Source organism: Vipera berus (genome assembly GCF_964194415.1).
Source record: "Vipera berus genome assembly, chromosome: 2".
Classification (NCBI taxonomy): Eukaryota; Metazoa; Chordata; class Lepidosauria; order Squamata; family Viperidae; genus Vipera; species Vipera berus.
In genome coordinates this window covers 27,757,657-27,770,723 of record NC_138203.1, presented here as the reverse complement: position 1 = coordinate 27,770,723, position 13,067 = coordinate 27,757,657, and the positions used below count along the sequence as shown (strand labels likewise).

General features: G+C 41.1%; 1 protein-coding gene across 1 annotated transcript in view; it reads left to right on the top strand.

Moving 5' to 3' along the window:
* DEPDC1B (DEP domain containing 1B) overlaps window positions 1-13,067 on the top strand; it is a gene marked incomplete at both ends in the record, with an annotated part of 48,606 nt that overhangs the window by 19,236 nt on the left and 16,303 nt on the right. Inside the window, 5 exons of the mRNA XM_081321114.1 lie at window positions 1,061-1,193; window positions 1,468-1,595; window positions 3,130-3,260; window positions 5,787-5,834; window positions 10,543-10,683. Of these exons, the coding sequence (XP_081177240.1) occupies window positions 1,061-1,193; window positions 1,468-1,595; window positions 3,130-3,260; window positions 5,787-5,834; window positions 10,543-10,683 (581 nt within the window). The remainder of the gene's footprint in view (window positions 1-1,060; window positions 1,194-1,467; window positions 1,596-3,129; window positions 3,261-5,786; window positions 5,835-10,542; window positions 10,684-13,067) is intronic.

The following is a 13,067-nucleotide window of genomic DNA, read 5'->3' as shown; positions in this document are numbered from 1 at the left end:
ATATTCTTGATCATAATGGAACATTTATGGAATAATTTCAGGTTCATGATTAGATTGTCAGGACTCATACATGATCCTAAATAATCCTGATATTATTTCCTCTGACTGATACCTTGACAGGAAAATTCATAAAAAATAATGATTTGATGGCTACTAACCATGAGAACATTCTAGCATCAAAGGCAACCCACTTGATTAATGTTATACATATATACTTTGGAGATCCAGGAACATCTGCTTGAACATTGGAAGAGGATGATCTATTAAATTACTTGATATAATCCAACATTATTCTTATGTTCCTGTGATAGATACTTAATTTATTATTGCCTGTGATAAAAAAAACCCACTTCTGGCCAGAAAATACATCATCCAATGATTTGTAACAGTGAATAAACTGAAATATTTGTACAGTTTTATAATACAATAAACAGCTTACATGAACCAATATAAAATAAAACAAAATAGATAACATTGTCAGGTTTCATCATTTGTTTCCTAATAGCACAGGCTTTAAAACAGAATTTGTACACTTTGAAAATAACATTGTCAATAGAATTTGTGAGAATTGAGATACAAAATCTATCTGTCCTACCAGGAAACATTTAAAATTGGGCCTAAAATAGAAGCAAAATATAAAATTGTAAGTAAAACAGCACATGAATCCTGATTTTAGCGGTTCCCAAATGATAACTTTCTTTGAATAATAGTAAAGGAAAAATATTGGAACAAGTGAAGGTGAAAATACTGCAATATTTTGCAGTAACAATTTTCTATATTTATAAAGATAATTAGTTTAGGTAAAACTTTGTTTTGATTTCCCCTCAAAGCAAAATGAATTTTTAGCATGATAATGTTATAAATTGATATCATTGTTTGTGTATCTTTAGTTTTGGAGAAATTTTGAAAGCTCTGTATTGGGTTTGTAGTTGTGTTATTTTGTCTCCAAAGTTCTTTCAGCTTAAAGAAAGGTTATCTAGTAGCATCAATGGGGCTAGATTCTCAGGGCAGAATGATAACATTCTTATGAAAATTTTAATAGACTGTTTTTAAATTTTAGGTTTCCTCCTTTCTCACCATTAAAACCGTACCCTAAACGATCTCCTTACCGAAAAGAAATAGTGACATTTCCAAACTGGGACTTTGAAAAAATTGCTTTCCAAGACCACATTCCAGTGAAACCTATCACATCGGTAAGATACCTTCCCATACATTAATGTATAATGTGTTGAGAAATTCAAACACATGATATTATGTCAAGATTATCATCTTTTCTGCCTTCAAAGATATTAAGAAAAATTAAAATTGGTGGATTTATGGAAATTGTTTCATTAAATTTGAATTGTATTTAGTTGTGACTCTTTCCATAGAGTTGGTTAAATATATTGCTGGGGAAACAACGTTGCCACGAAAGGGCAAAATTATAGATTAACAGTAATTAGCATTTTTCTCCTCACATTGCTACAGAATTCTGAAATGTGGTTCAAACGTCACAGCATTGCAATTGGAGAAGTACCAGCATGCAAACTCATCCATCATCGACAATTAACAGAGGCAAATGTAGAAGACATATGGAAGTCCAGGACTTTATCATAGTAAGCCTATTACCTGAGTTATTTTTTTTACAAAATAAATGTGGTGGAATGTAGTCCAGGAGGGAGGGAGTGCATTCCAGAAGAATAAGAGAATAGGAATAAGAGAGTAAATTTTAGATAGTTTGATTGGCAGGAACAGGATCAAGACAGCTCTTCCCTAGAGTATAACTATAAAGAGGCAAATAGTTTGCTTTAGTTTGGCAATATTTCTGTCTGTAGGTGAAGAACAATAAGGGAAACTACTTAGAAGAAACACTGCATGTCTTTCTTGGTTTTGACATCAATCTGTCTCTTATTCCTTTGGAATATACTCTGTCTCTCCTGAGAATCTGACTTTTAAGGCTTTTCCTGAAGGCCAGAAGAAAGATAGTAGATATCACCTGCTACCAGTATGTCAAGATGTTCCAAAGGGCATAGAAGCATGGCAGAAAAGGCTCTTCTGGACCCTACCAGCTACAATTCCTTGGCTGATGAGGTCCAGAGTATGCCCCTTCTGCCAGCACAAGTGGGGCAGGCCAATCCCATTGAAGAAAGAAGGCTCCTCAGATATCCTGGACCCCTACCATAAAGGGCTTTAAAGTTAAGTGACCAACATCTTGGATTGGTTCCAGAAGCAGTTCTGCAGCCAGTGCAGTTTGCGTAACAATGGTGTTACACTGCCTCCCATCCAGAACTAAAGATGATAAACCCCCAGATCCCAAGGCAATATGTATCCACAGCCATTCTGTCTTACCAGGGCTCAGTTGAGGGCAGCCACAGCATCACTTGGATCACTGGAGATGGAGATGTAAAGCTGTGTCATAAGCATATTGATGATAAATCATCCCATGGTGTTGGATGATGTCACCCAGCAGTTTTATGTAGATGTTGTATTAAAGAATGCTTCTAGTCTATCGACAATATACACTGCTGGAAAAATAACTACCTTTCCTTTTAGTGAGACATTTTGTTACAGCAATTAAGCAAAGACCTAATTTGGAATGTAGAGTGAAACATTTTCCTGTCTTTTGGGTGTTTTGTTCTTTAATATGTCCCAATTGACCTTGCTTGTTGGAATCTGATTGGGAAGGTCGCAAATCATGAGCACATGACTGCAAAAAGCTGCTCGAATTGCTGTCACATGGCCACATGGGTGGTGCAACAGTCATAAGTTACTTTTTCTAAGGCCAGCATAACTTTAAACTATTGTTAAAGAAATGGTCATAAGTTGAGGACTAGATGTATGAAACACTGAAGAGAAAGTGGTGTAATTCTCTGGTCTGACCTTTCATTTTTATTATAGTTTAAAGTATTTTATATCAAAGTAGCATTATCATAAGTAATATGGTTTGCATCTGAAAGATGCAAATAATTTTTGTTTTAAAACAGCCTGTTTTACTAATGAGGTTTTAGTAAGTAAGATGGTTTTATTATGCACACAGGCACATAACCTAGTCATTCATATATATGTACATAATCCAGTGACAATGTGAGCTATTTAGCTGTAAATTTGCTGCTAGCCTATTTAAATCTGTTTACTTTATGTCTTCTATAGCTTGCAAAAAACTTTAGGTTTGCACTCGCTGAATGATATTTTGGACACTAAACTTGTCAATCCAAAGGACATCATTCAGAATGTGTACAGTGTCAACAAACAAGGAACTGTCATTTTAGAAGATAAATCAAGTAAGTGGAACTGTTTAATATGTTATGGTTTTGTTGGAATATATTCAGGAAACAAATATATCTTGATCACTAACCTGCTCATTCAGTGCCAATAAAGTTTTGGGTCAGATCTGTCTAAAGAAATAAAAAAAGAATTTGTGATAATTTGATTCCCCTTGAAATCTAGGAAACTTTGATAAATTCTAATTACTGTTTGCTGTCTTTCCTTGTAATACCACCCCCCCCAAGTCACAACTCAAACTAATTCCAGGACTGAACACAGCACACCTACTGTATGTGGGAATGAGGGACGTTTTATAGTCACTCCATTTCTATCTCTGAGGTAGATTTCCTTCAAATGGAAACTGTTACGGGTTGCCGCTCAAAGCTCCATCTGTCCCTAGTATTCCTCAGTGGCTACATAAACCTGCCAGGACAGGTCATCAGGAGATTTGGAACCAGATGTTCTCAAGAAATAATTTTCCATGACCTCTTCTGAAGACAGTTTGGCTTCCATGATAGTGCAATTATAGTTAAAAATTGGCTGGATGAGGGATAATAAATTGAAACTGAATCCTTTCTTGCGAAGGTCGTTGAGAGCGTGGTGGCATGGCAGCTCCCTTTGGTCCTGGAGGAAGCTGAGTATCTGGATCCGTACCAATCGGGTTTCAGACCCAGGTACAGCATGGAGACGGCATTGGTCGTGCTGGTGAATGATCTCTGGCGGGCCCGAGATAGAGGTTATTCCTCTGTCCTGGTCCTATTAGATCTCTCAGCGGCTTTTGATACCATCGACCACGGTATCTTACTGTGTCGTCTTGAGGGGTTGGGAGTGGGAGGCACCATTCTGCGGTGGTTCTCCTCCTACCTCTCGGGCCGTTCGCAGACGGTGTTAGCAGGGGGGCAGAGGTCAAGCCCTAGGCCCCTTAGTTGTGGAGTGCCTCAGGGGTCGGTGCTCTCGCCCCTCCTGTTCAACATCTATATGAAGCCACTGGGAGAGATCATCCGTGGCTTCGGGGTGAAGTATCATCAATATGCTGATGATACCCAGCTTTTCATCTCCACCCCGAACCAACCCAGTGATGCCCTCGATGTGATGTCCCGTTGCCTGGAAGCGGTACAGATTTGGATGGGAAAGAACAGGCTTCGGCTCAACCCGGCCAAGACTGAGTGGCTTTACGTACCGTCATCTCGTTTAGTCCAAGAGGTTCCATCTTTGATTATAGGAGGAGAGATGTTACTTCCCGTTGATAGAGCACGCAATCTGGGCGTCCTCCTAGATTCACGACTCAGTTTTGAAGATCATATTGGAGTCGTAGCTAGGGGGGCATTTGCCCAGATTCGCCTAGTATACCAATTGCACCCCTTTCTGGACCGAGATGCCCTACGTACAGTCACCCACGCACTCGTTACCTCCCGTATAGACTACTGCAATGCTCTCTACATGGGGCTGCCCTTGAAAACCACCCGGAGGCTTCAGCTGGTGCAGAATGCGGCTGCACGGGTAGTGATGGGAGCTCCCCGATACTCCCATATAACACCTCTGCTCCATGAGCTGCATTGGTTACCGGTTGCCCTCCGGGTGAGATTTAAGGTGCTGGTACTTACCTTTAAAGCCCTACATGGCTTAGGCCCGGGATACTTGCAGGACCATCTGCTACCGGGAACGAATTCCCATCGCCCAGTACGCTCACACAGAGAAGGCCTCCTCAGGGTACCGTCGGCTAGACAATGTCGGCTGGCGAACCCCAGGGGAAGGGCCTTCTCTGTGGGAGCGCCAGTCCTATGGAATCAGCTCCCCCCTGAGCTTCGGATGGCCCAAGATCTCCGGTCCTTTGACCGCGGCCTCAAAACACTCCTTTTCCACCTGGCTGACCTGGACTGACAGGCATTTTAATTATGTTTACAATTTTTAATTTATTTTTAATTTTAATTTATTGCACAGATAACTTTAATTTTAATTTTATCTTAATTTCTGTACTTATTATATGTTATTGTTGTTAGCCGCCCTGAGTCCTTCGGGAGATAGGGCGGGATATAAGGCCCATTAATAGATAAATAAATAAATTAAGGGTTGTATGAGTTAACTTTCTGCAAGTATGTTTCAGTGCAGTATGCCCTGTTGAAATAATAAGCCAGCAGCCTTAGCAAAACTGAGTGTATTCATTTGGGTTGTGCTTTTTAAAAATGCTTTATTACATAGAGTTCATCTCTGCACAAAGAAGCAGAATACTTATTATCTTATTCTGTTAAAATTATTGCTTTCTATTGCAACATTACTACTGGTACTGTTTTCTGTACTCTAAAATCATTTTCCTTAATGCCTACATGAAGTCATCCTTAGCTGATAAAAAATGAGCAGCAGCCTATAAAGACACATATAATTCACTTTATAGCTGAGAACTAAAGAGGAGAAATATTCATCGTACTATGGGAATAGGCATAAAATCATTAGATAAATAAATGCCTGCAGTTGTAATTTAAAACCCAATTTCTTTGATCTAATAAGTGCTAACATATTAAACCACTTAACATTCTTTGATGCAGAAGAGGTTCCTCACTGGGTTCTGTCAGCAATGAAATGCTTAGCAAACTGTAAGTATTTTTTATTTCTTACGTTGCTTTTCAAACAAATGTTTCTCACTGACTTCAGTAAAGTGGAAATCCCTCATTATTTTCCTTTTTAACAGACTAATTTTGATTAGATGTTTTCCATCAGTTTTCTTTTAATAATAGTGATACTTTCTTCAACAGAGTTGGGAGGAAATAAATCTGCAACATAGCATGTCTCATTCTCATCACCCATCACCCAATTGCTTCCAATTTGAATGGAATATTTTCTAAGGAGTAGTTTGATGATGGGATTAATACAGGTAGTCCTCAACTTACAACAGTTTGTTTAATGGCTGTTTGAAGTTACACTGAAAAAAGTGACTTATGACCATTTTTCACAGTTATGATTGTTGCAGCATCCCCATGGTCACATGATCAAAATCAAATGCTTGGCAACTGACTCATATTTATGAAGGTTACAGTGTCCTGGGGTCATGTGATCTCCTTTTGCACCCTTCTGACAAGCAAAGTCAATGAGGAAGCGAGATTCACTTAACCATGTTACTGTCTTAACTTCAGTTATTCACTTAAAAACTGGCAAGAAAGGTCGTAAAATGGAGCAAAACTCACTGAACAAATTTCTCACTTAGCAACAGAAATCTTGAGCTCAACTGTGGTCATAGGTCGAGGACTACCTATACTTTTGGCTGTCTTTCACCCTCAGATACTATAGGGCCAGTCCTCTTACAAATTTTCATGTGTCCTTGAACATTTAAGGTCACCGAGGAAAGCAGGATGAATCATGTTGAACTTTCTAAAAGTTGCTAATACAGGTGAAGAAGAAATTTTCTTTTATACCATTCACAGATAATGATGTTAAAAGACTATTTAAGCTTGGTTTCTTCAGATTGAAAGTGTCAGATGGATTGCATGCTATTTAAAATTTGTATTGCTACCATCCCATAAGTCAAATGAGAGTATGCTTAAGTACTCAAAGGAAAGATGATCATTTCACCATGTCTTACTTAACATCACACATAGAGGCAATTTGGATTTGGTAATAAAGAGAATGTAATGTTTTAAAGTTTTTTTTGGAATGGCCATATCACACATGGTGGATATGTGAGAAGAAACAATTACTGAAAAAGGTATGTTTGTAAATTGCTTTGTGGTATAGTTTCAGGTAGTACCATGTTTCCCTGAAAATAAGACCTGTTTTTTTTCTTTTTTGGCCTCCAGAAGAGGCACCAGGTCTTATTATTGGTGGGTGTCTTTTCCACTCACCTCGTGGCAGCAGCACCGACAGCCCCGCCCAGCTGGCCCACTTCTGTGGCCAAAGGAGCAGCTTCATTCTGCAGCTGAGAATGGAGCTCCAGCCTGCATTTCACAGTCAGAGGCCTGGAAAGGCCTCAGCAACCGAGCACCGAGCCATGGATTGAATCTATAGCTTGGTTTTCAGCTGCAGAGACCTTTCTGGAAAGGTCACTGACTGTGAAATGCAGGGCAGAGCTCCATTCTCAGCTGCAGAATGAAGCTGCTCCTTTGGCCACAGAAGAGGCAAGTGTCGGGCCTGCGAGGCGAGGCAAGCTCTACCCCCCACCCCAGCTTGATTTTTAAGCTTGCGCTTCGCCCCAAACCTAGGGCTTATTTTTGGGGTAGGTCTTACCGTATTTTTTGGACCATAAGATGCACCTAACCATAAGACGCACCCAGTTTTTAGAGCAGGAAAACAAGAAAAAAAATATTCTGAACTAAATAGTACCGGTATACTAAAACAGGGCTTTTCAACCTTTTCATCCATTGTACCACTTTTAGGACAAGGCAATGTCCGAGTACCACCAGTCGCCCAGCAAGGTGTCAAAAACTTGACCCCCCCCAAAAAGGAAAAAAAATGATAAAGTACAGGTAGTCCTCGACTTACAATGATTCACTTAGTGACTGTTCAAAGTTACAGCGGCACTGAAAAAGTGACTTATGACCATTTTTCACACTTATGACCGTTGAAGCATCCCCAGGGTCATGTGATTTACATTCGGATGCTTGGCAATCGATTCATATTTATGATGGTCACATTGATCCAGGGTCATGTGATCGCCTTTTGCAACCTTCTGACAAGCAAAGTTGTGGGAAAACCAGATTCACTTAACAATCATGTTACTAATTTAATTTCTCTCTCTCCTTCTCTTTCTCTCCCTCTCTCCCCCTCCCTCTTTCTTTCTCTCTCCTCTCTCTCCCTCTTTCTCTCCCTCTCCCTCTCCCTCTCCCTCTCCCTCTTTCTCTCCCTCTCCCTCTCCCTCTTTCCCTATTTTTCTCTTTCCCTCTATTTCTCCCTCTTTCTCTCTCTCCCTCTATTTCCCTCCCTTTCTTTCTCCTTCTCTATCTCTCCCTCTTTGTCTCCCTCTCTATTTTTCTCTTTCCCTCTATTTCTCCCTTTCTCTATCTCCCTCTATTTTCCTCCCTTTCTTTTTCCTTGGCTCTCCCTCTTTCTCTCTCTCCCTTTCTTTCTCTCCCTCTCTCTTTCCCTCTCCCTCTTTCTCTCTCTCCCTCTATTTCTCTCCCTTTCTTTCTCCTTCTCTCTCTCTCTCCCTCTTTCTCTCCCTCCCTATTTCTTTCTCCTTCTCTCTCTCCCTCTCTCTCTCTCTCTCTCTCTCTCTTTCTCCCTCTCCCTCCCTCTCCCATTGTCCCTTCCTTCTTTCCTTCCTTCCTTTCTTCCTTCCCTCCCTCTTTGTCCTTCCCTCTCTGGTTTGAGCAGTACCCGTGGAGGTGGCCCTGCGGCCTGGCTTTCTCTTGCAGAAAGCAAGCTGAAATTGCCAGGAACATGAATCGGCCGATCTCGCGCTCCTGCAATCTCCCTCGCTCGGTTTCAGCTTCCCTTGCTACAAGAGAAAGCAGGCTGAAATGGAGCGAGGGAGATTGCAGCAGCGCGAGATTCGCGTTCCTGGCAATCTCCCTCGCTCCATTTCAGCCTGCTTTCTCTTGTAGCAAGGGAAGCTGAAACGGAGTGAGGGAGATTGCAGGAGTGCGAGATTGGCATTTCTCAGAACGTGCCGATTCGTGCTCCTGGCAATCTCCCTTGTTTTCCACTTGCGGAGGTTGGGGCTGGCCATATGGATCACCTTCGGACCATAAGACGCACCCTCGTTTCCCCCCCCCCACTTTGGGGGGTAAAAAAGTGCGGCTTATGGTCCGAAAAATATGGTACTTTCGAGGAAATACAGTATGAGTATATTGTTCTTAGTTATAGTCATTCCCTACTATTAGAAAGCCCTTTCAATTGTTTATCATGGTTACTCTTTGTGTTAAAGATAATCCATTTTAAACCAGGGATTATCTATCTGGAGAAGCAGGGAGATGAGGATTATGTTTGAATTATCAAACAGATAATTCTCTGGGTCTATTCTGAAGTGGTTTGGCTGAGAGAAGTCTGTGCTGCAAACATTTAAACCACCAAATTGTTTAGGAAGTTTGAAACTATCTTGAAATTAATGAAGTTTATGAATAGTCATGTCATGTCAATATCCAACTCGGGAATTCAGATTCATTCTATTTCCAAAAATTTTAGTGTTCATTGAAAAAACAGCGTGGTCATTTTGAAGCAATTTAACTCTGAGTTTCTCAGACACTAGTTCATAAAGCTAAACAATAATTTCTCTGGCCAAACCCCCACCCTCTCACTTAGTACATGTAAACAATTTCACTTTGTTGTGGGAACCATCTGGTTCCTCTCCACACCTGCTGCAAGCATCCTTGGAAAGGTTTCAGGCTTTCATGGTCTTCAGCGGAATTGTAGTGGTTTTGTTTCTCCAACTAATCCATTCTAAAGCAACACCTCCTCCCCACCTTACTCTAATGGCAAGTTGAAAGAAGAGGCATGTAGCTGCCAAAGTTTCATTCTTGACATGTTGTGATTACGCTTCAAGTTTTTAAAAGGACACTAGCTTAAGTCCTTATTAACAATTTAATTCCTATTTTCATTCCTGTACCTATGTGACAGCATAGTGTTGTTGTTGTTGGAACATTATTCCCCCTGAGGTATGGTTGGCTCCCACCCTGTTGCTTTTCAGAAAGGTTCTAAAAATGTGGCTTCATCACAAATGGGGCTAGAGTCAATCATGTGGTGGATTTGATTGCGTTATTGCTGCCATGGATGTGGGGTGATTATTATTAAATGGGTTTTTATTCTCTGGTGGATTTTTAAAATTTTGTAAGCCACCCAGAGTCACCTATGTGTGAACTGGGCAGCTATACTTTTAATAAATAAAAATATTTTTTTCATTATGACTATACATGTAAATTTGAACTATGGTGCTGGAGAAGACTCCTGCGAGTCCCTTGGACTGCAAGGCGATCAAACCGGTCAGTCCTAGAGAAGATCAATCCTGACTGCTCTTTAGAAGGCCAGATCCTGAAGCTAAAACTCAAATACTTTGGCCACCTAATGAGAAGGAAGGACTCACTGGAGAAGAGCCTAATGCTGGGAAAGATTGAGGGCAAGAGAAGAAGGGGACGACAGAGAATGAGGTGGCTGGATGGAGTCACTGAAGCAGTAGGCGTGAGCTTAAATGGACTCCAGAAGATGGTAGAAGACAGGAAGGCCTGGAGGAATGTTGTCCATAGGGTCGCGATGGGTCGGACACGACTTCGCAGCTAACAACAACAATACATGTAAATTAGCACTGTTTCTGCCGTCTACATAATCCAACCAAGAAACTTTTTTTTCTTGTTACTTCCCCCTTTTCCATCCTTTTAGGGCCCAGATGTCCAGATCTGAAACAGCCCACCTATTCAGGATTTGAAAGAGATGTCTTTAGAACCATAGCAGATTATTATGCACACATGAAGGAGCCTCTTCTCACTTTCCAGTTCTTTGATGTCTTTGTCAGTGTGCTAGGTAAGTTATGCTGCGAAACACGTATCTGGCAGGCTGAGTGCACAGTGTTTGTGCTGCAGAATGTTAATGCTGTCCTTCAGCATCTTTCTTAATGAAAGTGACTCCTTTTTAGAACTTGATATTTTGAGAAGAACTGTTGTTTTTCCTCCTTATTAATTTGAACCTTTAGGATTCCCAATTCAGACATTCAAACCTTCTTTAGGAAGACAAGCTTCCTAAAGGCAGACTTCAGCAATGCAAATAAACCTTGAGGCAGTTTATTCAGAGATTTGCCTGGAGTGCCATTAGAGCAGGGGTGTCAAACTGCCGGCCCATGGGCCGGATGTGTCATCAGGAAGCTGCACCCACCCCATTGCCGGCAATGGCAAAACAGTCCAGATATGTTTCGTGACGTCGTGAGTTTGACATGTCTGCATTAAAGGAAGAATCAAACCTACTTGAACAGACCGGGGTAAGAGCACATAATATTTATTTATTTATTTTATTTATTTCGATTTATATACCGCCCTTTTCCCGAGGGACTCAGGGCAGTTTACAGGGCAAATTAAAACAATACAATATATACAGGTTAAAATTAAATTAAATTAAATACCCCCAAAATAATTAAAAATTAAAACCTTAACCCAAAACCCTCAGTCCAGGCCAGCAGATTTAGAAGAGGAAAGAAGTTAATCCTGGGGGAAAGCAGCATATAGCTCCGGGCAGTAAGGGCAATACAATGTCAATATTTCCCCATCCTTATTATATCTGCTGTTTAGGTGCTGCTCTGTGAGGATTATTGAGGCTATCTGATTGAAAAAGTCTTTCAGATTCTCTCTGCCCTGGACTCTGACTTGGCAGAGCAGGCTGAGGTGGCTGATGCATGGTCTGCTGGTATGATCTGGAATGGGTTGATGACGCCTGAGGAAGTGGGCAGGGCTCTCTGTGCTATGAACTCTGGCATTTGTTTACTGGGTTTGAGTCCTCCTTGGGTTATGAAAAAAATTAGGAAGGTGACCTGCAGTTAGATTCATGCTATATTACCAGCCCCTTTCATGAGGGAGTGGTGCCCACAGCTCTGAAAGAGGCATGGGGCATTCCCTCCTCAACAGGATGACTTTGGCTCCAATACTTTGGGGGAGGGTCATTGAAAAGGTAGTTAATCTGTAGCTGATGAGAACACTGGAGAAAATGCATTATCTAGATGTCAGATTTCATACTGGAATTTAGCACTGAGACAGCTTTGATTGTGCTGATAGGTGATCTATGGTGGAGCTGGGATAGTGGCAGTGTATCCATCGTGCTACTTGGTAGCTTTCAATGCCATCAATCATGGTATCCTTCTGAGCTGCCTTCACTTCATAAGTTAGGGATTGGGGCCTTTATGATGGTTCTCTTCTTCTCTCAGACAGTTGCAGTCACTGTTGATTGTGGGTGGAAAGATCAAGCTTTTCCTTTGCTGGTACCACAGATTTATCTTCTCTTTCCCCTTCTTTTCAACCTCTACACAAACTTGCTGATTGAGGTGATCCACCAGTTTGGGGTTCAATATTGTTAGTACTCTGATCATACCCATGTATATTTTTCAAGTCCAGACTGACCTAGTAAAACTGTTGAGGTTCCAATGCCTGTGCAGATTTGGGTGGGAAGGAACTGTGTCCAACTCAATCCTACGAAGAGTGACTGGATGTTCAAACAGATCAGATCTGGAAATATTTATATTTGACCTTAGATGGAATGGTATTTCCCCATTAAAGGATGATGTGCAATTTGAGGGTCTTCCTAGATTCACAGCTCTTACTTGATAAGCAGGTGACATCTGTGGGCAAGCTGTAGTGCACAGCTCCATTGATGCCCTTTCCTAAATTTCCTATATTGGAGGACCCTTCAGAACCTTATGCCCTAGTCAGCTCATGACTTGACTAATGTGATATGCTCTACATAGAGCTGTCCTTGAAGATCACCCAGAAGTAATCTTCAACTGGTCCAAAATGCAGGACCATGGGCAGTGATGCCCCTGTAATTCCTCTACTTTGCAAGCTACGCTGGTTGCCATTTTGCATTCTGGTGCTAATGAAGATGCTAGTTGTTACATAAAAAACCCTACTTGGGATATAGCCTGTTACTTGAGAGACCATCTGTCTCCCATAATATCTACCCAGCCAATGTGATCTGGCAAAATTGGCACACTCTGGGTTTCTTTAATTAAACAATGCCATCTACTTGGACCCCAGAAGCACATCTTCACCCAGGCCTTTGTAGAGGGTGATTGAAGCCCCCTCTTTTTTTGTACCACTCCAGTTTTGTCAATTTTGTCTTTGTTGTTGTTCTTTTTGTTTTCTTGCTTTTGAATAGTTTTAATATTTGTAAACTGCCCAGAGTCTCTGGAATTAGGTGGCAGAGTT